Raw genomic sequence first — 25,755 nt, forward strand, 5'->3', positions numbered from 1 at the left:
CAATGCACTTTTTCTGGGAGAAAATAGTTCCCATTACAGCTCCAAAAACTAGAAATGGCACTTGTATTAATCAGGATGTGATTTGTGACGGAGGTTTCACCACTTTCACTTGTTTTGCAGAGGGTTGAAATAACCAACACCACCTCCACTCAATGATTCTTTGAAGACGTGATGAAAAAATGAAAAACAAACAGAATTATGCTGGGCTGCCATCTATAGGTGAATGACTAATGAGATCCACAGACAAAGCGCCACTGATTTACGCCATTGGGAAGGTTTTACTGAGAGTTACAATGAGTGTTGTTCGGCATTTACAGTCAAAAAGTCTGCAGTCAGCAAAGCCTCTCTGTCCTCTCCATACTGTGATGATTTCGAGGACGACATTATCTTTTTAGATTGCCGGTGACCATCTTGAAGCTGTCGTCGATGTCAATCTCCAAGTTAGTCGCAGTCATTGTGAAGTTCTTGACATTCACCAATAATTCAGGCATTATCTGTTGAAAGAGAACACAAACATGACTGAAAGGCAGATTTAATTGTCAGTCAAGTCAATTGCATTCAACAATGGAATTGCCATCCATTCTACACATCCCTTCATCCTGGTACCTTTTCCCTCCACCTGGAAGTCCTCAGGCAGCAGCTTGTCCTGCCGGCTGCCCAGGCTGAAGGCCACAAAGGAGAGGATGAGCGAGTCCATGATGCTGATGATGGCCAGGATGTAGGCCCAGCGCACTGTGCAGTTGCCCAGGGTGTATTTGTCGGTCCGCTGGCCACACATGCGCTTCACCTCATCCGAGTCCCAGCCGTCAGGATAGATCATGCAGCCGATCACCATGCAGGTACCTGAGAGACAGGATGATGATCCATCATGAGCTTGTGCTTTTTAATCTCAATCAAGCACCTGATCAGCGGCCCGAAGGAAGCAAAACATTCAAGTAATGCCATTTTTATGCGCTGGGTGGCAGTAATGAGCCATCATTTCTCCCTCCTGGTTTCAGTTTCCTGTTGACAAAAAGAAAAACCTATCCTGTCAGTTTCAAGTCAGACTCTGAAAAGAAATAAAAAGTGAATTTAATAAAGTGATGGAGACTCACTGCATCATCTTGAGATACAAAGTTGCAGAAATGACTGGGCTGGTTGAAGGAGGGCTTATTGGCAAGTTTGTTCCAATAGATTCCTCTCCTGCTTTACTGTCATTATTTTTTGGGGTTTTTGACAAAAATATTGCAGAGAATATATTTAACATAATCCAATGGGAAAACTTGGACATTTATGTCACGTTTTGGATGATGACAGAGTCGCTGGTAAGGAGCAATAGCGCAAATTGTCATAGCTCCAGTGCTCAAATAACAAACATGACAAGGAAACCACTGGAGAAACCAAACACATGCACACACGCACATACCTTGAGTTGCCAAGCAACTCACCCAGGATCACAACTCCAGAAAGCCGAACTTGTTCATTTATTATTGACTCTGCAGACAGACAGCTGGCCCTACGTCATCCCACCTCAGCGTAGCAACGTGCAACACATCTCACCAGCACCGTCTTATTCTCAAAGTATCACTCAAATTTAGAGATATTTAACTACAACACATGAAAAATCATTCAAAAATGCTTTCAGACAGGATATTTCTGCAAACAATCCATCTCTAAACTAGACTTCACTTGCATACCAGTATAATAGAAAAGGCTGCCACTCATAAGGCCTTCACCTCTTCTGAGGTGAAGGGTACCTGTGATACCTGAACACACGTGCTCAGCAGCAGGCGTGAGAGGACTGAAGAGGAAGAGGAGAAAGTGTAACAACACACCTCCAGGATAATCTCATTAGTGGTTTCTTTACAGGCCGGTCCTTTCACTTGCAGCTACATCTGTTCACACGCTGCTTCATGTTTCACACACAGAATCGTGTTTCACTTGCTTACTAGGCGTGTATACCGACATCTCCCTGAAATTAAGTGCTGCAAATAGCATTGTGGATTTGGTTTACATATTTTTCAGACTGAATATCCTCTTATAATGCACGCAGTGCGCTGGATGTGCTGACCTTGCTTGTAATGAAAATGAGCTTCATGATGAGTTTTAGGCAACATACCGAGTGTAGCTGATACTGCAGTATGACTATGGGCATTGACTTTTATTGACTTCAGCCAAAGTGTTTTTGTAGTTTTTCCACACTGTGCAAGCTCTTCTGTGAGGCTCATCATTCCCTTGTACCCGGAGACAATTACTGACATTTATCTTTCCAATACCTGATGTATACTTTCTTGCTGTGAAGTGAAGATTTATTTGTTTTTGGAACACAAAGAAACACGAGCAATGGAATACTTCATTATTATGGCGGGATATGACCAAACTAATAGGTGGTCAGTTTACTTGGAGAGGACCTATTGTACGGTATAAACTCACTGTACCAATCTCAAAAGATTAGTATGTAGTTTATTAATTGAAAAAAAACATGAATGAATTCATTTCAGATGCTGCTAAGACCTTCTGATGGGCAGAGGTGACCTGCAAACCAATAAATGGTGTCATATGTGAACACATTTCTCTGGAACGTGTTTCCAAATGTACTTATGTCTATTGTTTGAGCAATGTTTGGGGACAAAATGCTGATTACGAGGGCATCGGTGACTTAAAGGTTATAGAAGGAACCTTGGGTTCAAAGATTTGGAATCCTACAACTGACAGGGACGGCCCTGGACCTCCAGCTCCTTCAGGGGCTTCACCAGGGCACTCCCCTAAAGATTACCTATAGCAGGGTGTCTGCAACCTTTACGACTAAAAGAGCCATTTTCATATTCTCCACAAAATAAAATTTCGCTGGAGTTGCAAAACCTGTAAATTCTCTGAAATGAAGAATTAAATTTTTTTTTTTTTAAAACGGCTATTCAAATAAAACTTTAGGTTGCATTCAATAAGTGTCATAGGTACTATTTAGATATATTTCATGACATTTTTAGCTCTTTTAGCATTTTATTCTGATGGGTTTTCCTGCTTTAGCTATTTTATTCTATGTTGTACATTTCCTCATGGTTGCAGCAGGTCTAGCCATGCTAGACGGTTTTTCTTTAGTTTTCATCTCCTTTTTCTTTTGTTTTCCTTTCGTCTTCCGTTTTCCCCTTTACCTATTTTTTCTTATTTTCCTGAAAAAAAAGCATTTATTTTATTTATTCTGATTTTATATAAAAATGTATATTATTTTTTAAATCCCAAAATTAACATGCAAGCAGAACATTTACTAATAACTTTCTGAAAACGTCAGCGAGCTGCTACAGGAGGACTGAAACACGTGGTCCCAGAGCCACATGCTGCAGACCCTTGCCATACAGAGTAAGTAATTTCCCTAATGGACTCAATAAATTTAGCTTTCTTTCTATTGCAGTCAACTCAGTGATTAATGGACAGCGAAGTGCTGAGAAGTGAACCCAAAGTTTTCCATGTTTACATTGTGTCGATGCGCTTAACGCATGCGAAGCCTTGTTTCAATACCATGTTGGTAAACTCCAGAGTATTTGTTTAGACATGTCTTTTCTCCTAAATAGATTGCAGCTGGTAAAATGTGAATTAGCACCACTTGTAGATCTTCTCTCACTTCAGTTATTTTTCCACGAAGACAAACTCACGCCACAGACAAACCAAAACGCACGGAGACCCTGAGAGCTCACTGGAGGCCAGCTGCATCCAGGCGCAGATCTTGTAGACGCTGCCCGCGTTGCAGAAGAAGAAGAGGCTGAAGCAGACGATGCTGCCCACCACCAGCAGCATGGAGATCCCCACGAAGAACATGGCCGTCTTGAAGGCGCCGGACGGGATGGAGCCGAAGTCCAGCGCGCTCCCTTTGCACGTGAGCTCCGAGGTGAGCGCGTTGCCGATGCAGTAGTGGAAGAGGCCGAAGTAGCCGGCCTGCGGCGTGTTGACGCTGTCCCCGATCCAGTAGGGCTGGATGAAGACCACCACGGTGATGACTGCGAAGGTGATGGTGAAGACCGTCCACAGGACGCCCACGGCGCGCGCGTTACGCACGTAGTTGGTGTGGTAGATTTTGGCAGCTTCCTGAGCAGGGAGCATGGTAACAGGTGGGGGAAACTCTCAACTGTCTCTTCAAGTAGTGCCAAGAGCGGCTGGAATGGTCAAAACACTTCTAAACACGTCAAACAAAGTATATAATCCCGGTAATATCCTCATGTGCGCGTCGTCTAAACTGAATCCACTGAAGCGGCTCCTCTGTCTGCTCTCGGTGCCGGAAATACACCTGTGATGAGCTCCAATTAACTTCTCCCTCAGAGGTGAGAAGTCCCTGAAAAACGGGGGGATGCCACAGTGGCAATTAAGTGTTTTGTTTTGGGTTGTCTGACGGTTGCTTGTGTCCCCTCTGTAGGGGCAGACCGTTTCCTCTTTGGAGCATGTTGTGATCCACACATCATGAATCATTAATGGTTAAAAGATCCGCTGACATAGTGAGAACTTCTCTAGATGCTGAGCAAAGCTGTGTCACAATGAAGGACACCAGTCACTTATTCCGATGGCTTCATCTCCTTTTGATTTCTTCTTTAATTTTGCATAAATATTACATCATGGCAGGGAAGGAGGAGGTTCTCAGATCCTTTCAATTGATGCAATTTTTTTTTTCAAACTATTCAACACAGTCTCCTGACTGAACATCATTATTATTAATGCCTTGAGCCTATGGGTAAGCATCATCATCATGCTGCAGCTGTGAGAAGCACTAAGCTCTTTTCAGTCCTTCTGTAACTGGATGCAACAATATGGTCAGATTACCAGCCACAGACTGCAGGATGCTGGGAGCTCCGGTCTAAATTAGAAACAGTGACTGAGAAAGAAAATGACACAAATTAAACAAATATTTATACAAAATCACCTCAAAAAAGCAGTTAGGACTCTCAGGATGAATTTCCTGGATACGAGTCCAGATGTTTCTATGTTCTCCCTATGTGGTTTCATCCAGGTACTCCCACAGTCTAAAACATGTTACAGACAAATGTGCCTGTACTGTGTGAGCGTGGGTCATTGTGTGTTTGACCTACATTCAACCAAAGTCTAAATTGGATAAAGCTGCATAGAAGTTGGATGGATGATCGTCAATAAGGCAAAGGTATCTAAACATCATGAAGTGAGGCTATAAATGAGTTTACGTTACTCCACTCAATAGTCTTTTCATCTAGAAGACCAACAACTCAAGATCAACTTTTCTTCACAAATTAAAAAATATAATCAATTATTGTATATTCACATATATATACTTTCAACAAAATCTTCATGTTTATTTTTCAAATCTGTACTTTAAATTCATGCTGTAGTTGATCGTCTTCATGTGACTGCAGTCTTCATGTGTTTCTGACCCTTTTTTCTCTGGTAAAACAGAAAAGTGTCTCTCCTAATATAGACCTTGAGAACACGCCCAAAAATGTCTTTGTTTGTGTTGGTTTTCTCCTGAACAATGACATCAAACTTCAGCACGTTATTGAGTCCTGCTTGTATGTACTGCAGGCGAACACTAGAGAGAGCTGCAGAGCTACACTCTCCAACACCAAACAGCTGCTGCTGACATCAAATAAGTTAGTTAGTCCCTCGGCTCTGATGAAGAATAAAGTGTGTGTGGGGCGGCTGGTGGATGTCAGCGAAGGAGGAAACATTCAGACCTGACATATATTGGCGTGCAAAATCCTTCTGGAATGTAACAACAAAAGAATCATTGCTGACGCAATCACGTGTAAGCGGCATGTTGATTCTTCTGTTATGTGGCTTGTATAAAATTGTGCAATAATCACATGTTTTCTTCCAAAGGCTACTGACCTAATAGCCGGCAGTTTACCACAAGATGCAAAATATAGCATTTTCATCCTCCAATGCCTGACAGCTTGAGTTGTCTGTAAATAATGGCGTTTCTTGTCAATCATAAAAACACACATAAATATAATTTTGCATGTGTTGCATTAAATCATGAAGTTACACAAGGCGGTGTGAAAGTCTGTCTTTGCACGGGCCGTACCGTGGTGTCATGGTGAGCAATCTCGCCTCACAGCAAGGAAATCCCATGTTCGGGGGCTTATTGTTGACTTTGCCTTTTCTCCCTGGTCAGCCTGGTTTGTCTGTAAACTTGTTGGTTGATTATGCGAATGGGAATGTGTGTATGGCTGCCCGTCTCTGCGTTTCAATGTGAGTTTAATAAAAGGTGGATAAGTGGAGAAGCACAGTGGTTGGATGTGTACAGTCGTGTGGTGTCTAAATGCTGCGATGCAGTTTTCGAAATTCATGGAACAAATTATCACATTATTTTTCTGCCGATATGCTCACATATACTATGCTGCGCTGTGACAACACCAACATATTGACCGTAGGTTTTTTTTTCATATACATGATGCTGACAGCCAACATTTATACACCCCAGGCTCCGTCTGAGCAAAAAATGTTGCGGCCTGATTTTTGATCCACAATCCATCATTTTTCTGTTTAACCTGACTATACTCCAAGGGCTGTTATAGTCTGCACATTTATTTGCTCTTTATTGTTGTAACCGCTTAGACATGCAGCAGTGTATATGCCAACATGTGTTGGTAGGCAATACTGTGTCAATGCACTTAGGATTTATTAAATGACAAAGCCCCAGTGGCGGCAGAAACTGTTTATAATTAAGTTATTTGGAGCAGCAATCCAATTTTCCAATATAAAATGAAGTGAGATTGCCCACGCGTTTGTGTGTCTCTCTGTTGTCAAAGACGAGGTTCGGGATTTAAACCGGATCACATGCCAGGGTTTTCTCCTCGAGTCCATCATATAATCTGATATGTTACTCACGAACGGCTCTCTAATTGAATCCACCGATTCGAATGAATGAGATCCCACTGACACTGAGAACATGCATGCGGCCTGTCCTCCTGCAGAAATATAAGACTTATTTCCACACAAACTCAGTCAAAGTAGACTGTGAAGTGATTTGGCTTTGAGGGACACTTCAGGAGTCTGGTGATGCTCCTGGTGTCTCGGTCACCGTGTCTTTTGCTGAGGGTGGAGGCTTTGTGCATGTGATTAACCTTCTCAGCCCTCTTTAGTCCGTCCCGCTCTGAAAGCCTCTGTGGGCACAAAGAGGCTTTTCTGCCGTTTCAGCATATCTTCCTGTCCCTTTTTACCCGTCTCCTTCAGAAGCTGTTTCCATAGAAACGAGGTTTAGGATGTCCTCAAAGAAACAAGATGGTAGGTGATGGGGTGAAGAGACAGTGGTAGCACATTTAAAAAAACCAAATCATTACTATACTATTTAACGAGACATTTTCTCTTTCCCCACTCACAGAAATGTTGTAAACGTCCACGTTTCACACATGGATTCTGTCTAAGTACGTAAGTGCGCAGAACAATTTATGCTTCTCTTTGACTTTAAAGAAGTGAGGACAGCTTGATCCTTGAGCTATGAAGGGGTCTGTCTCATGTCAGCTGACAGAGATGAGCTCTATTAGTCTTTTGTGAATGTGTGAGGAAAAGCAGAAAACATGGAATAACCTTGGGGCAGAGAACCGAAGAACAACCACCGATTGTTGACCTCTCTCTCTCTCTCTCTCTCTCTCTCTCTCTCTCTCTCTCTCTCTCTCTCTCTCTCTCTCTCTCTCTCTGTCTCTTCAAAGCCAAAACCAAATAAGTATCTAACTACAGTGTTTTTCAACCTTTAAAGGGGACATATCATGCTAAATCCACTTTTTTAGCCCTTAAATGCATTTTGTTGTATATTTAGAGTGTTTAGAAGTACAGAAAAGTTCAAAGTAGTCTCTTCAGGTGCTCCGTTGATATCTTTATATTCTGTTTTGGTCATATTTTGCGATCGGTTTCGATTTTTCTATTCTCTATTACGTTTTTTGAACAATGACGTCACAGTATTCTCAGCGGAACTGCCAAATTAGGACATCGACATTTCGAGCAATCCGCCATTTTTGTTTCTCGCTGCGATTTTGTAGTCCAACCGAAGTTACGAGAGGATAAGTCGAAATGTTCGGTTGTTGGATGTAGTAACCCACAAGCTTCGTTACACCGTCTCCCAGCATCAGAACCTTTTCGAAGTGCCTGGTTGAGTTTTATTTTTCACAGAAATGTACCCACATCTGTGGGTAAGGTCATTTTTGTGTGCGCGAATCACTTTAAGGACGACTGCTTCAGCAACCTCCGCCAGTATAAAGAAGGATTTGCTGAAAGACTTCGTCTGATTGAGCGGTCAGTTCCTTCTATCTATGGAGACGACGAACAGAGCACTTCGGTAAGCTGTATATAACGCTAAAAAGTGTGATGATAAGACGTCCCTGTCATTGTTTTGTTAGCATTAGCAGTTGCACCGTCTTCATATGTTAGCGCTGTGTGCTCGTTTTAGATTATAATGTAACTTCTGTGTTAAATAGTCGTTGTAATACACGCAGTATTGTAGTAGTGGGCATGGATGGAGAAGTTAGTGTAAATATAGTAACACACCATTGCGTTACATCCATATGAAGACGTTGTTCTTCAGGTGCATCATCGTCATTTTCATCTCGCTCCGCCGGGTCCGACTCTGGCTCCAACATGTATGGCTGGATGGACAAATCTTCCGTTGTTGACATTTTGTAAATAATGTGTGAATATAAAGTTTCTGCGCCGCTAGATAATTGTATCTGTTCTATCAAACTACAAAGATGGCCGAACAGGGTGACGTTGAACCGAGTGTCACCTCTGCAACCTGGAGAGGAGGCGGGGTATGAAGTGTCTCATTTGCATTTGAAGAGACCGCCCCAAAACGAGTTGCTCTCAGAAGCACATCAGAAAAGGGGTTGAAAAGGGGCCTGTGGAGCTCTAATAATGAGGAATTCAGACCCAAGCATTGCAGTTTCGCGTTGTATAGACCACAACTGTATGATTTATATGTAAAAAGGAAGGATTTAAAAGCATGATATGTCTCCTTTAAATTGTGGCCTCACACAATAGGCCGTACCCCACATGTGCAGCGTGAATGTCAGACCCCAAAAAGACTCCTGATCTCAACCACATAACCTCAACTTAATCTAAAAGAATAGGATTTTTCCGATGGGCCTTTCTTAGTTTTTATCATAAAAAGACAAGTTCCCACATTTTTTGGTTGCCACTAAAGTGTTAACGTGTCCATGTGCACATGTGTGGAAAGACACATAGGCATCTGCACAGCATTACTTGTGGGGACCACCCATTGGCATAACTGCATTCCATAGCCCCTTAGCTGAACATTAACCCTCACCAATCAGCATCTAAACATAGCTCAATTCCAACCTCCTAAATGTTCACTCTTAAAAGAATGATAAATGTTGTCGTTCCTCTGAGGACTCCACAACTCCAGCAATTGCACATACCCGCCTACATGTTCTGCTATGGGATGCAGCAGTAATGTGGTCAATAGATGTCCTTCAGTGTCGGTCACACCCTGAGGCAAAGCCACCTTCCAGCCCCAGTCACCACCACCATGGCCGCCCCCCTCACAGCCCAGCAGGGAGCTCGGGATGAAGGCGCAGTAAAGTGTGGGTCAGTGAGTGCCTCAGGGATGGGGAATGTAGGTCTACTTTCTAGTGGATCATGTCCATGACTCATTACGGATCATTCTGTCCGTTATACCATTCTTGGACTGATGTCCTGTATTCAGGCTGCTGCGGGCTCAAGTGTATCTAAATCCTTTTTAAGTATCATACGTTCCTCTTTCTGAATTCTTTCTCCCATAAAGCTCTTCTGACAGTGCATACCACACATCTGCAACACCCTCTATTACGCTCCTGCCAGGGGAAACTTCAATGATTGTCACAAGAGTGCTTTATGTCTCAGTGTCGCTAGAGATGTATCTTCTTTTTGCCAAGTCTTTGACAAATTAGAATAAAAAGGGTAAATGTAGAAGTCTTTTGTGAAAACCTTGAAATGGGGGAGACACCTTTGCTTGTCTTCCTTTTAAAAATGGCTCGGTTGGTAGAGCGGTTGTCGCCCAATCGTATGGTTGCAGGTTCGATTCCCATCGCTGCCTGCCTACATGTCGAAGTGTCCTTGGGCAAGACACTGAACCCAAATCTGCCTGTGTGTATGCAGTGTGAGAGTGAATGCTTGGTGGTGGTCGGAGGGGCCGATGGCATAGTTGGCAGCCTCGCTTCCGTCAGTCTGCCCCAGGGCAGCTGTGGCTACATACGTAGTTTAGCACCAGGGAGTGAATGAATGATGCAATGTAAAGCGTCTATTAGGGTCCTGAAAAGCTCTATAGAAAACCAAGACATTATCATTATTATTAAAAATGGTGGCATATTAGAGCCACTTTAGAGCAAAATTTATAACTAGTGTCATTTTAAATAAAGACAAAACGTTCAAGGCAAATTAATCTTACTTGAAACAAAGTACTACACACACACACACACACACACACACACCATGATGTCAGTGATCCCAGAATAAGGTTAGAGAAGCTGGAACGTGGGTTTTGTTCCCTTCTGACTGAGCCGCTCTGTCTGTTTCTTTGCATTAACTCCCATCACACTGTTAATATCGAGCAGGCCTCGGCTTGCACTAAAGACTCCTCAGTGTCAGATATGAACTCGGCCTGCAGGATGAGGGGTGGACAAAGCACGACAGGAGGTCTTACACTGCCAGGAACTGGCAGAGGCCTGCTCCTGTGTATGCCAGTGCAGCTGACACACATAAATCTGCAACACATAAGCAGCTTCTCTGAAACACACGTGTAACATACAGATGCCATCACACAGCCATGCTTACTTATTGAACTCAGCCAAGCATTTGAACTGCGGGGAGAATAAAAGGGAAAAACTCTAAATGTGGAACAACTGTGTGTAATTCACCGGCCTGATTTTTCATTTTTCGAGGATGCACCTCTTTCTCTGCCAGCCAGTGAGTCGTCAAATGTGCGTTTGCGTAATCCTGGCCAATTCAAACTGTTTTGTTACGGTAAAGAATGGGGGATTAGTTTATGGAGCTTCAAAGCCAAATATAGAAAACGCATGTGAGGGATTATAGGCACTTCAAAGTAAAAGAAAACGGATGGAGAATACATTAGGGTGCAGTTTCATCTTCCATTTCTTTTTGCTTCTCGTCTTTTCCACTGAAGACAGTCAGACTGGAGAAATTATATAGCCGAGGAGACTATATTCACTTTAAGTGCATTCTATTCGTTACACAAGATGGTTTATTGAGGTTCCCAAAACACATTGCATTGAATCGAAAATCTTTTTCAAACTTGTTTTGAAAGCTCCATTATTATTCTTATTTTTAGATCAGGCTTGATCCAATTTAGGGTCCGAGGAGCTGGGGTCAATACTTGATGACAGCAGCTGGAAGGCGGATTATACACTCCTGGACATCGTCACCAGTCCTTATCATCTAATCAACTTGAGTTGAAGTTAATCACAGGGCTCACACAGACAATTATACACAAAATTACAAGTGATTTTAAAGTTGCCAATTAACCAAATGTGTATTTGGACTATGAGAATAAACCAATAAATCTCTGGAGAAAACCCACAGAAGGAAACATGCAAACTCCACACAGAAAGTGTGGAAACAAACCAGGATAATTCTCCCTGTGTGGCGACAGTGCTAACCACCTCACCACCATCCAGCCAAAACGGGAATCATGTTTGTTAAAATCTCCAGTTTGTATAAGTCCTGGTCTAATGGAATTTGATCTGACATTGATCTAATTATGTAAGGATTAAATGGAACTGGAGGCTACACAATAATGCAGAGATCAGCATCCAGCTTATTCCAGGATTAAGGACCTTGCTGTATATTCTCCCTGTACATGCACTGGTTTTCTCTGAGTACTCTGATTTCCTTCCTCCAACATGTGTATGATGTTAACTCTTGACTCCTTGTTGTACCTCGGTGTCAATGGGAGTGTGTGTGTGTGTCTCTGTCTGTCCTGTGATGGACTGACAACCAGGACTGGAGCCAGAGTTTCAGAAATACTGAGCTCCACCACTCATTATCCCAAGTAGCGACCAAAATGAAGACCAAAATTCAATTAAAATTGAAACATTTAAAACAAGTGATTTCAGTATGTGTTGTGAATATGTGTGTGTGAATCCACTAATAAAACCACCCAGTTGTTTTAACTATTTTTTATTACATACACAATGCTCAATGACAGCGACGGCCCTTCTGACAACTTGTCCCGGGTGCATTCTGCCTTCAGCCCTAGTGAGTTGTAGCTCCAGCACCCAGTCGCCCTGAATAAAGCAATATAGAAAGTGGATGGACACAAATCCTTTGCGGTCAATGGCAGCCTAAAGGTTTGAAGCCAAACAATTCACCCAAATACTGTCCAGATATTTATGGACCTGACTGCACAGATAGACTCAAGGGCCTGAACAATGTGAGTGCAGCACAGGCTTTGACTCCCTGGAAGCAGTGTTGGCTTCTACACAAGATTATCGTCCAGTTATGAGGAGAGAGAGCAGCATATTCATATTCATATTCATATTCATATTCATATTCAATCATCATGTATTATCAAGCTTCTTGGGCATCTTCAGTTTTACCATCTGATTTTGCTTCAAAATTGTCAAACACAATAAAAACAACATGAACACATGATTATTTTACCAAATGTCAAGTCTGCTTTTACTCAAAGTGAAAAAAAAAACCCCTCTTAATTTGCTCAAGCTGCCAAACCTTGTCTGTTTCTTTTTATATTCACACTATTTTATATCAAGAGGAGGATAAATTATATCCTATATATTAATATATTAATAACTCAGAATTTTAAGTGCTCCAAAAAGATTGCAGCATATTACAGTTATGAGTCATATTTGCGTGGCGGGATATTATCATAAGCCCCAGAAACACACGCACACACACACACACACACACACACACACACACACACACATCCAGAAATACTGAGTGTGTAGGAAAGTGTCACATCTGAGCAGGAGAATAAATCGCTGACTTCACCGTGACTGACAAGAACCTGAGGGCAGCTGGACTCATTGTATTCTAATGTCTCTTATGCATTTGGGGTGCTGTTGTTTTGAATGAAACCCCAAATACATGGATTATTTTGCAGTTTGGCAATGGCAACATTAAAATATCTTCAGCGTCTTAGAACCCACACAACGTGGTTACGAAATGTGCTTCTTTCAGACGCTGTAAAGCACTGAAGAGGTGGCATTCAGAGGAAATAATCATCCGCAGTATGCTGGAAATCTGTAAACATGCCCGAAGAGGCATAAAATGGTTTTTTTTCCATACGCTGAGGAAAACACTGCAGACTAATTATGTAACGCGTCTTATGAGTTGATCTTAAAAGTTCACAAAAGCAAGGCGAGTGTGCGTTTCTGTGTGCCACCCTTTGTATATATGCTCTCTTGTCCCAGCTGTGGCGGCTGGGGATGGCAGATCCTAGGAGGATTGTCGCTTTATCCTCGTAACTGGACGGTAATCTTGTGTGGAATCCAACACTGCTTCCGGGGGATCGAAGCCTTGTGCTGCACTCGCGTCGCCACCTGGACCTCGGGACAACACACACACACACACACACACACACACACACACACACACACACACACACACACACACACACACACACACACACACACACACACACACACACACACACACACACACACTCTCTCTCATAAGCTCTTTGCATATACAGAATTGGTTTACAGTCCCTGCCACGATTTGCACGAGTGTGTTTCATAACAGTGGTGACTTTGCCTATTTTCTGCCCCCTAAGATAATGTTTGTTTATGGTCAGATTACAGGTGATCATGCCATCTCTTTCCAGTGCACTTAACATCTATATTCAATCATATAAGCCACTTGAACAAAGCAGCCTGGTTTTGTGAAATCGTGCCATAAAGTGTGTTTATGCTGTGTTAGGAAATGTGTGGAAATTGACAAACCCTTGGTCATGTTTGATGCAATCACTTGAGGATGTGAGAGTCACTCAAGACAGGGAGAATAAGGATTTGTAAAGATTGCCGCAGTGTGCCCCAGTAACACCATTGACTTAAGTATAGCGGGCCGAACTATTCAGCACATATCCCTCTTAAGGACTTAAAAAATGGATCTCAACAATAGCGATAAGGAAGAAAGACTTTGGATGAAAAACTGGCTTAGGGCAGAGAAAGAGCCTGACTCATCTAGAAAGAAGATTTAAACTTCCCCTTTTGGAGAACATGTCCTGCAGGGGGGTGAAGTTTAAAGAAGCTGAACTTTCTAATCAGAGCAAATGAACTCCACCTCTCAGCTAGAACATTTTGACCTCTGAATGGGTTTTGACCTTTGACCTGTAAGGTGTTCAAAACCGGTGGCCCCTCCTCTTTGCCGTGGGAACAGGCTGCCTCCGTTTATGGCCGTTTAACACATTTCAGATGCGGCTGCCTGTAGAAAGCGTGCAGCACACCCCAGGGTTTGTAATCTTTACAGTCTGTGGTGGGTGTGTCGCTGGGCGGGGCCAAAAACAACATGTTAGGGCCGCTAATTGGTCTGTTACTTTCCAGGAAGGCGGGGCTGATTCAGTGATTGGTTCAGCGTTGTGCCAATCAAACGCGATTATGCTGCATTCAGGGACTCTCCGTCTCGTTTCATTACCTCACATGACAGAAAATCTCTCCATTTCAGTGTAACTGTTGCAGTGTATGTATTACATTGATTCAGTATTAAGTATTGTATAAAGACCAGCTTTTAGATGCATTTGCAACATCAATACATTGAAAAAACAACAACACATTTGGTCATTTCTCTTCATAACACCACTATATATGTGAGAGAGTGAAGGTCTGGCTTCCTGCAATCAACAGTTACTTGCCAGATTAATATTTTAAAATAGTGGACAGTTTCTGACATTCATAGTTACAGTGTCATGTGTGATGACATACATCTTTACATATTGACTTTCCACTTTAAACTAATTGTCTGTATCTCGGTCAGCACAACAACAACAAAAGCTTGTTTTTGTAGTAGTTAATGAGTATACATGGTTGATATGAGCAACCTTTTAATCTCAATGAGTTTTTTGAGTGAGGGGCATACATGAAACAGAGGTGTTATGGTTGACACTCTCACCCATAGCGAGGAGACTGCTGTGCCTGGTTTCCAGGGATTTTTCTGATGGAAGTTTGCATGTTCTCCATGTCCATGTGTGGGTTTTCTCTGGGTCTTCCAGCTTTCACCCACAATTCAAAACTTGATTTTCTGACCAGTGAACGTGAACATATGTTGGCGTTTCTCAGTTATCCTGGTAAAGTCTAACCTTCCAGGGTGGCTATGAGCTGGATGGATGAAATGTTAGATTTGTATTCATAACTGGGCTCTTATGTGGCTCAGGGAGGGGGGGGGGGGGGGGGGGGGGGGGGGTTCTGCAACCTTTACTTTACTTCCAAGAGAACTATTTAGATGTATACATATATACAGTATATATAGCAAAACACTAGTAGTTATGTTGAACACATAGCATTAAAGAACTATAGTTTAGAAATTGCTGACACATATTTTACTGTATGGGGCCTTTCGAGCTGTTTATCTCCTACATTACTTTTATTACCTTCTATTTCTCTCCAAACATCAATCATAGAGAAAAGCCAGCATCAGAAACAAGGCATTAGTTGTCGGAAGTAAAAGATACGGGGCTGCCAGCATGGTAGGGTGTGAATACATTATAGTTGATTAAATATTAAACTCAGTAGGGTGTCATATTTCCAATCAAATTGCAGGAAAGAACTTTTTGAAAGATTATGCAAGAAAATCATAGTCGGTAACTTTTGCATTTGGGCATGCCTCTTTTGAACTTACTTTGATGACAATCACAGAAATACATCTAATTGTTTGGCTAAATGTTGAGATAGGAGCTGCTGTTTGCTTTCTGTCCAGCCAGTTCACTTGATCAAAGAATTCCAATGGAAAATATCACCACTAAACTATGAAATATTTGTACAAGGTTTCAGAAATATGCCGAATACTTTCAGTCAATCATATTTAGGGTACATTTGTGCCAATAATACAATATATACCAATCAATTACATACATTCGTTAAGAAATGTATTCAATATAAAGAATTTTAAAGCTGGAAATTGTGAAATGTTGGATTCTTTTTGGGGTGCAGTGTGAATGGCATAAAGGTGTGTTTTACATGAAGAAGTATTGAATTACGATAACACAACATTCTGGGGTGTGATATTTGAATGAAAGCGTTAAAGGGTTAAATATTATATTTTATCTGCATGCTGAAGTCACTTTTGCAGCTCTAGAGTTTAGATTTGAACGTCTGATGAGAGGGGAGTGGTCCCACACTAGTGCAAAGCGTGTAAACGCTCGAAGTTAATATTTCGGACAGTCCGTGAAGGCAGCACCGCCCCCTCCGGTTCACGGCTCCATACCGCTCCAGCGTGACCGAACGAGAGAGACGGTGTGGCTGCAACAGCGGCGCTCCGAGGCTTCGCTCATACGCACTTTAAACAGGATGTAGCGGCTGAGACAGACCGCGGAACGAGAAACAGAAGCGGGTCAGAGACCGAGATGTGACAAGCCAGCAGCCAGACAGAAATGACCGCCACGGCAGAGGAGCAAAGGAAGCAGACGGTAGTCCCGATGAGGCACCTCGCCGCCGGCAGGTCTTGACGGCTGCTCCCGCTGACCTGAGACCCCCGAACCGCCGCCGCCGCAGCAGCAGGAGCGGGACACATTTCACTAACTGAGAACACGAATCCTCCACATTGAACGCCACCATGGCGAACCAGGGCGACTGCTGCGTGAAGGTTGCGTTGAGGTAAGCCTCGGTCTGTCTGCTGGAAGCGCGCCCACCTTGGAGCAGACCACATTGTGTCTGCGCCTCCTGGAGCTTAATGCACCGGCACTCATTATGATCACCGTGTCTGCATGTTGGGCTGCATGCAGCCGTAATGCACCTTGTTTTGTAATACGTGGGTGGTGCTCGGGAGTCTCCTGATAAAGCAGGGCATGGGTCCGTGCCATGCTATATCCACATGACAAGTTGTGCAGGATTGAGCACGAGGTGAAGTGACAAGGACAGCTGCAGCCAGGTGCAGGGAGGGGAATGGGCGTTTCTCTCCACACCAATTTTTGAGTAATTATTCTGACAGGCATCTACCTGCATTCCCACCATTTTCCCAGGGTGCTTGTGTGCACGGCTGGACGTGGCTTTGCAAACAGTCGTCCCCCCCCCCCCCCATTTAGCTGCCTCTGCAAATGAATTGTGCACAAAGAGATTTCCTCCTTCAGAGCTGTGTCATTCACTGCCTTTGTTGGAAATGCACCCAAAAGCTCAAGCAGTGTAAGCCATTTCGAGTGAGTAGCTGCTGATGGCTCATCAATCATGATCATGTCCCCCAAATGATAAATGCAGATTCACAGGAGATCATGCCAGAGTGCATATGAGCAATTGCTGGGTGGCAGCATCAGCAACTGGGAGGCATGGCTGCGCCCGTAATCCTCATTTTACAGTGTGTGGAACTGAGGCGGTGGTCTGATGGACTCACAGTCCATTTAACTAAGAGCTTTGGAGCCTCTGCCTCATCATTGGGAGGATCCCAGTTGGTCACATGTAATGATGGGAATCCTTCTTTGGTGTTAAACATAGATTAGATTAGTGATCAGTGCACTCGCGTCTCCAATGCAAATGTAAGAACTTGGCGAATACTATTCCTCATTGAGGTCATTTATTTGGCAATTATTGACTGAGCCCAGTGTCAGCTGAGAATGGGGGGGTTGTCTCAGCGGAGCCGCCTTTTAAGATGTACCCTTTGCAGCCGATGCCTGCCTCCCCCCTCTTCCCCCAGGGGAGGTTTCAGCTGCTTGTCAGATGCTGAGTGAATCTCCTTTGTGCTTGTTCACAGTGACAGCAAAAACAGGAAGTGGAGTCGGTGGTAGTGACAAAAAAAGGTGAAAAGAGAAGCCGTATAGATAGCCGGCGGCGGCTGCTCAGCTGAAGTTATTGATTGAAGCTCGGAGGTCAACTGAAAGGCTCGATAGAGTAGAACTGAAAGAGAGAAGGTCACAGACTTACTGTGTCTGTGAGTGCATCACTGTTTCAATTTATTATTATTTTAGAGCACAATATTGTCGTTGATGTCATCTACTGCACTCATTAAAGAAGGCCAAATCCTCACACAGAGAAATAAAAGCCATGCTTTTGGTGTTTGGTTTGTTCTTCTGGGGTGTTTGGAGCAATGGTTTCCAACAGGAGCTCCTTTTAGGGCCCCAGAGAACTTAACAGCTTGAGAGACTGCATGGGCTTGCTCTGAGGGTTTCAAAATGGAATCTGCAAATGTAGAGAAAACCTTCAGCTTCTTTAAGGTGGAGACGTGTGGAAGTGAATATTGCTTTTATACTGCTTTTCTATGTTGGTGACAATGAACAGTGTCTGGCTTCACTGTATTGCTTTTTCAAATCAGAGGGGGAAGAGGACGTTCACAGTCCATTTCCACATTGTTTTTCAGGCGAAAACACAAAACTGCTGTTGCAGTTCAGGTATCCATTTTCACGATAACGGTCAGAGCCACGGAAAACACAACTTTCTGCCAACTGCTCCCATAGTGGAACTTTTTGAAAACGCCCCTACTCTGTCGTCATGTGAACGGGGGAAGGCGCAACTTTTCTGAAATGCTGCGTCTCTGTGGAGACAGTGGAAACGCTGCTACAGCACCTAGGCACCATGACTGTGGTAATTAGCTGATCTGCACATGCGTGAGTCGATGCACAATAACAACAATAGTGACCTCTAGAGTGTCGTGACTCCCGGTCCATATTCTCCTGGGACTTGGTAGTTTTATAGTTGAGTCACCCACAATAGCAATCCAACTTCATGGTCCGTCCATATGAATGTCCTCGTACTCCTATTGTTCGTTTTCGTAGCCTATTGTTCGCTGTGCGTGTGTGTGTGTGTGTGTGTGGTTTCACTTCAAAAACAACCAACAACACCGGCCCCGAAGATCTGCAACATCAGCAATTTCTCACTTGAGATTAAGATGTACTTATATTTAATAAAAGTGTCAATTTGATAAAACTGTCTCAGTATTTTTTTATCAAATTTGTAAAAGTGGGGAGCTCCACATCGTTCCGGTTCAGTTATCAGTTTGTTGGCCCGACAGTCATGGATCAAAAGAAACGTCCATTTCTTGGCACATAAATGATTCTTTTACAGTTCCTTCAAATCAGTTTTAATCAGTGTGCTCTTAATGTTGTAATGAAAACAAATGACTGCTTTGGTGGGCAAGCGGCTTCTTTTCATCAGGAGGGATGTGTGTGTATTTTTTTGCCCCTCGGAGTGCCACAAGAAGTGTTTGACAGGAAATGGGACGCACACAAATAAACACAGGGAGAAAGATGACTTCCTGTCGTATAATAAGCAGTGGGTTTTTTTCCCCCCACCAAACAACCCCTCAGTTTCTTTTTCTTCCCCAGAGAAAGTTGTGGCTGATAAGACAGGATTGTGCTTAATTGCTCCCACGTTGCGTTGTCCTCGGGCGGATCGCGTACGACCCTTGATTTTGTGCGCGGCTGATTGAATATGCAGGAGGGCAGTGAGGCTGCCGCGAGGGTCGCCCAACATGCAGACGCTGTCTGGAGTCGCCGTCGTCCATTTCCTGAATGTCTGCGCTGCCTTCCCTAAACAATGTGCGTGTAACCGGTGACATGACCTACAATCCTGCATTCAGACTTGACTGCCCGAGGAATGGACTTGATATATACACACACACACACACACACACACTTAAAGCGATGAATCGGCATTGCATTTAAGTCTTGACATGAGCAGATATGTGTAATGTAAGTCCCCACTAAGTGGCCGTTGCTAAATTGCTCCGGGCCCGGCTTTGGAACCTGCTGCAGCTGCATTCATTTACAAAATAGGCTTTGTCTAATGCAAACAGGTTATAATGGGCTATTGCATTTTCCTTACCTCCTCTCATTTACCTCCGCACACACAGCCATCCATGATTGCATGCATATGTTCATGTTCACCTGGATGGTGTGCCTCCTGTTAATTTATCCCGAGTGCCGCAGTCACCTCAGACTGAAAGCTTTACACCTTGACCGGCCCTGAGTGTTTGTGTGCACAACTATAAATGTCAATAACTTAGCTTTGTGCAGAGTGAGACTTGACACGAGAGTTATGAACTGTGTGTAAATTTACCATTTGCATATGGATCTGTCCGGTTGGCGTTTCTCTCCATGTTGCTCTCTCCTCTCAGACCAATGCGCGACTCGTCCACTTGCAAAGTGCTAAGTCAGCCTCTGAAAATGTAAAAATAGTCACAAAGACAAATCTGTTTGGGCCTGCAATGGTGTCTGACCTTGTGACTGCAGCTGAATGTTCTCACCTTTACAGATTTCTTTTCTTAAGGCTGTCCTGTGTCTAATTTGAGCTCCCCAAAGAAACCCCAGAGGTGAATGCATTCCCTTTCATGCCTCTGTGGTTTGAGGATGACGACTGTAATGAGGCTGAAAGGGGAAATGCAAAAATCAAAACAAAGAGAGCATGAAATATTCAGTGCTCCCACAGATCCTACAGGTGGCTAACGGGTGGTTTTTGTGGACAGTCGTGACGCAGGCAGTTGTCGCTAAAAGGCGATGTGGAGCTCAGCTGAGCAAAAGATGAGCTTTAATCTACTGGCTGATCAACCATCACCAAACAAGGCTGTGCAGAAAGAGAAATTTTTTTTTCTTCAATTACTAAAGGTGCTTCATTGACTTCAAAACAAAACAGGAGTTGAACAGTGGTGGAAGGGCCCCGTCACAACAGCTGATACACAAAGGCTTTAAATGGGACTTTAAAAAGAAAGGAGGTGTTTTGTTGTTGGACGTATGTCCTGTGTCGGCTACCAGTCTCGCCTGTTTCCTGTGTGTGTGTGTTTGTGTGGGTGTGTGTGTGTGTGCGTGTTAATAGCTTGCCACACAGTCTGCGTTATAAACCCCACGGGGAGTGGTGGTGGTGGGGGTGGGGGTCTGCTGTTTAAATGCCTGGATTTGCTGGGAAAGTTAGTGTTTTGCACTCGAGGTTATGGTGCAGTATTTCCTGGGCACTGTTTTGCAGTGTAATCTCTCTATGGGAACATTCTTTCAGTTGTGCTTGACATTTTCAAACCCTTGTCTGCCGACACGCAGCACGTCCACACTCACCTGCTGTGAAAAGTGAAAGCGCCTCCTCTCCGATGATGGGAGTTGCCACTGAAATTGGTTTTGTGATCAGCGCTTTGGACTTGTGCAGGGGAAGAGCATCAGGAAACGTGACTGGGGCACACGCCCAAGTTGGCTGTCCACAGTTGAGCATCACTTCCCCCTCATGCTCGCCTGGGGGTGGTCACATGTTTTCGTGTTTCTTTTGTTGTGGTTTCTCCTCAGACCCCCCGGCCCTACCAGTTCAGTGTGAATGTGATGAGTGCTAAAGAAGCACTCCAGGTATGTACTGTATGGCCTTGTGACACTGACATGTCACTGAGTGGGGACATCATTCATGAAGATTGTGTAACAATAGTGTGCAATATCCATGATCAGAACATAGTTGTGGGTATTTTTTTGGCCTTTATTCAGGACTTGTTGCATAATCCGGCTCTACAGGCTCAGGGGCTTTTCGGGCGCAGTGCGGCTCATTGAGGTGAAAAATGTATGTAGAACAAAGATGTTGGTGAGGTTGCCAAGCTGCCTTCTCCTAATCCGAGTTGCTAAACATTCACATACCTCCACGTAACACATCTGATGTCAGGTGTACAATTGAAATGTTTGATTTATGTCTGTGAGGCGGTTGAGCTGTCAGGGAGGTGGAGCTTGTTGCTGAGTGTTAAGGTGGTCTGGAATTCACGATCCGGCAGCTTATGTGTTCAATAGATGGAAAACTTTTTGGGTCACGGCCTCAGCTTGGTTGCCGAGTTGCGCAAGCCGTTTGTTGATGAACGTCTCCCGGTGAAATGTTTCACCGCTCCCGAACGGTGTGCTGCTGTTGCAGAATGACTTCCTGTGAGGCCGCTTCTGGATTATCTACATTTCCTGCTCACTTCCTGCTTTGTGAGCCGTTAACCACGATTCAGTTTGAAAATGAACGCTGAAGTGTGAGGAGGTGAGACGAGTAACTCGATGTCGGCGGCACAATGTGTTGTGTCAGCGTCGACATTGGTGCACACGTCACATCAAAGGATGTCGAGTGTCTGTTACGGGAAATGAAGTCCAACACGCGTCATGACGAACCATGTTTTCAGTAAGTTAGAAAAGGGAAGCTTTTATGGTTCTCACTTTTTGTGACAGATCCACAAGAGAAGTCGTTCTTGAATAGTCATTTACTCCCAATTTCAGGGTTGCAACTGTTTGATATGAACAACCCTGTCATTTTGAAATGATGGAATCTTTTGAAGTAGAGCAATTTAAGTCAGCGACTACAAATTCCGGTTTACTTACAAAAATAGCAAATATTAAATGATAAGCCAAAGATCTCCGTGATACATGGAACTAAATTAGAGAATTTGATTGTAACCATTGAGGGGCCTGTAAATCACAGAATTAAAGCCTAAATATTTTCTGGTTGAAGTTTTGAAACCAATAAAGCTTCAGAATGTAGCATCCCATCATTTCATTCTGAACCGATCAAAGCTTCCAGGTGAGGGACAATGTCTTCAAAACGTCAAGCAGGTCCAATTCTCTTTGTGAGGATATTTTTCAGTGCTTTGGCTTAATAAACTGATAAACCATCTCAACTGGAGTATGTTACTTGTAGTTGGTGCAAAAATGTTTAGCAGAGCTGCAGAAACCAGTGCTGCATCCACAGAAGGTGTTCAGACTAATCCAAGGTGGGTAAAATGCATTTTGGAAATCCGACCACAATGATTTGATGTAAAATTCATAAAACAAAGGTGGACTTGATGTCCTAAAATGTGCTTGGAGTTTGTGGTTTGACCTAGAAATCAAGGAATTCAACAGCTAAATGTGAAGCAGAGCCACGTCCAGAGGCTTCCCGCAGCTACAACCTTCCTTTGATTTTGGCAGGTTATTTCAATTTCAAGGGTTTTTCCAACACATGAAATGTTTAAACAGTGCATTTGAAAAGTTCAACATGGATTTGATTTCACTTTTCTCTGTTGTCATGCAGCTCTCTCTTGAGGATAACTCAGATCTTTTTTGACCGATACAACTCATTGACTTCTAGTGCTCATCAGTTGGCTGTTCCTGATTAAAAAATAAATACTGGTAGTGCTAAATGCGCTCCCTATAAACGTTTTCCTTCTTTTGTTGTCTCTTGCTCAAGCTGGTCTGCGCGTTCAGAAAAATACAGTGTGAAACTGTGACCAAAATGTTGGAATGCGACCATCTTTTTCTTTTCTCCCCACCTCCTCCTCCTCCTCCCTCCTATTTTGACACTGTTGCACGCTGACGCACAAACACACCCAAACAGATCTGTATTTATTTGAATTTAGCCATTTGAATTCAGCCAGGAATGAAAGGCGCTTCAGTCCAGCGGCAACATTTGCATTTTTCTCTGTTATCGGGGTGCCATCGTATGTCAGCTGGCTTTCTGAAAAAGTCGTCAGTCGTGTTATTCATGCATGCCAAGAAAATGAAGGGTTTCCTCGATTGTCGGCATGAAGTGGAAAATTAAATCTTTGTCTTGAGACCTTCCGTGGTTCTCACATTTTGCTTAAACCTCATAGCCACTTTGTGTGTGTGTGTGTGTGTGTGGGGGGGGGGGGGGGGGGGGGTTGGCGAGGGGGAGCAGCAGCCCTTTAAACAGAGCACCTCTTGGGTGAGCAGAGACAGAGGACACAGTGTGACTGAGCCTGATGTCACTGCAGGTCTTTGTGTGCTTTGCTGAGCTTGCACCCAGAGACACACCATGCACACACAAACACACATACAAGATAAAGACACACAAAAAAAGGGCAGGGTGGATTAGGCGGTAAACGTGGATGCAGTCCAGGCTGTATTTTTAGAGGACACTAGAGGAAGGGGGGGGGGGGGTAAAGAGAGTGAGAGAGAGATCAGCTGAGCCCTTTTTTCTTATGTTGTCTTTGTTTTATGCACTGCTCTCCCTCCTCCGAATAGAGCAGCGCTTCCTGCAATTCAACATCATAAATACAAAGAAAAATCAAAGCGGAAAATAGACAGAGGGTGGTGGTGGGAGGGGTGGGAGGGGTGGGGTGGAGCAGAAAAAGGAGCAAGTGTCTCGTCTGTTGTCAAAAGGTCTACTGTAGCGTGCAAATATGAGCTGTTAGCCAAACGTGTGTGTGTGTGTGAGAATAATTCTGTCACAGCTGCACGTGTTCGCTGTATTCCCATGGAAGCGGCTGAGAGATGAGGCCTTCAGGTGTTTCGTCTAGACTGTAACGAGTTTGTTTGCTTCTCTACGTCTTTATCTGCGCACTGGAGACGTAGCACTGGTGAGATATAAAGTGTGAGGGTTCCCAGAATGTTCTTCCATTATTCCTTCCGTCCCATGGATGGATGAGACACTTCTAGGTTTCACACCGTTGGTCTCTGAAGTGTTGCACTCCCTCTGCTCTACACTGTTTCCATGGAAGAGCTTTTTTGTGTTCTTGCCGATTTATTCATATATTCACTATTTTCCCTCCAGGGAGCTTTATTTCGCCTCCTGCACAATTTCAACACTTGACTCAGTTTGACATGGTCTTGATGTCAAAATACATACGTGTCTCAATGCATGCCTGACCGTGTTGTGTGTTTGCATGTGATGGTAGACGTACACTCGGGTGTCTGCTGTGCAGATACGACTCCATGGTGTGTGTGCGTGCGCGTCGTCTGCATGCGTACGTGTGTGTCCAGCTGGCCCATAATCACCTCCAGTGCCTAAGTAGCTTAATCATGGCTGGTGTTTGTGTCACGGAGTTTGTTTTGTGCCATTGTGTGTGAATGAAAAGAGGTGTCAGCAGGGGGAAGCTTTAGAATAGCTGAAATGGGCATCACATATGTAACTAATTAAACAAATGGAAACCATTTGGTCATTTCTAATTTTGCTCAGTTGTTTTCTAAACAACCACTGACTGTCAGTACATTGTGTGAATGAGAAGAAGTAGATTTTAAGTCTGGAAGCGGCAGACTCGATGTTCAGACACAAAGATACTTCAGTTTTACTCGTATGATATTACTGGTTCCACGTGTGGGTTTTAGACGGAGAGGTCTCTACCCCTTCTGTTATGGTCACTGACGGACGTGGTGGCGGGCTGCATGAGCACTCATGCTCAAATGCTGTGTGTGGTAACGTTAAGCAACCCTCCAGGGAGGCAGACTGACGACCAGAGTCATGGCTGCAGTCTGCAGTTCTGCACAGTTTAGTGTTCACCATGGTATAGAGAGAAACAAGTTAACCTACGCGTGTTTGCTTGATGACCTTTATAAAATAACTAAATGACTTCAAGTAAGATCACCTGAATGTTTTTTGTACAGTTGTTGGACTCTTTATTTTGATGGGTACCCTTTGAATGGTTCAGATATAAAATGCTAAACAATGTGCGAAGAATCTTTTTTCAAGAATAATATCCAATAAATATATGAGCAATTAATTTTAATTATATGGTTCTCGAATGGAAATGACTCATTTCACATGTATTTATGTGGAAAGGTTCTGAGCCCTGCTTATGGGCAAATAGAACAGAACATCCACAAATTAGGTCTTTGTCTTTCTTCCTCATGTTTCCACTCTACATTTTATCTTTGATGCTGTTGTGAACCTCCTGCGCGGCCTCTCAGTTTCACTTTGAGTCAATTAGCAACGTCCTTTGTGGTCGTGTCAG

The 25,755-nt window shown here is 43.6% G+C and overlaps 2 protein-coding genes across 2 annotated transcripts in view; one reads left to right on the plus strand and one right to left on the minus strand.

The window, feature by feature from the left end:
• Positions 1-383: 383 nt before the first annotated feature.
• lhfpl5a (LHFPL tetraspan subfamily member 5a) lies at positions 384-4,400 on the minus strand (the record flags this gene model as incomplete). The annotated part of the gene is made up of 3 exons (XM_080461114.1): positions 3,672-4,400; positions 587-843; positions 384-494 (listed from the first exon to the last, which is right to left on the minus strand). Exons 1-3 carry the CDS (start codon positions 4,072-4,074, stop codon positions 384-386), a joined length of 771 nt encoding a protein of 256 aa, XP_080317240.1. The 5' UTR covers positions 4,075-4,400.
• Positions 4,401-16,334: 11,934 nt separating this feature from the next.
• Positions 16,335-25,755, plus strand: part of kif21b (kinesin family member 21B) — a 65,525-nt gene continuing 56,104 nt past the window's right edge. Inside the window, exon 1 of the mRNA XM_080462481.1 lies at positions 16,335-16,769. Coding sequence (XP_080318607.1) covers positions 16,729-16,769 — 41 coding nt within the window. The 5' untranslated portion in view covers positions 16,335-16,728. The remainder of the gene's footprint in view (positions 16,770-25,755) is intronic.

Source organism: Lipophrys pholis (genome assembly GCF_963383615.2).
Source record: "Lipophrys pholis genome assembly, chromosome: 4".
Lineage (NCBI taxonomy): Eukaryota > Metazoa > Chordata > Actinopteri > Blenniiformes > Blenniidae > Lipophrys > Lipophrys pholis.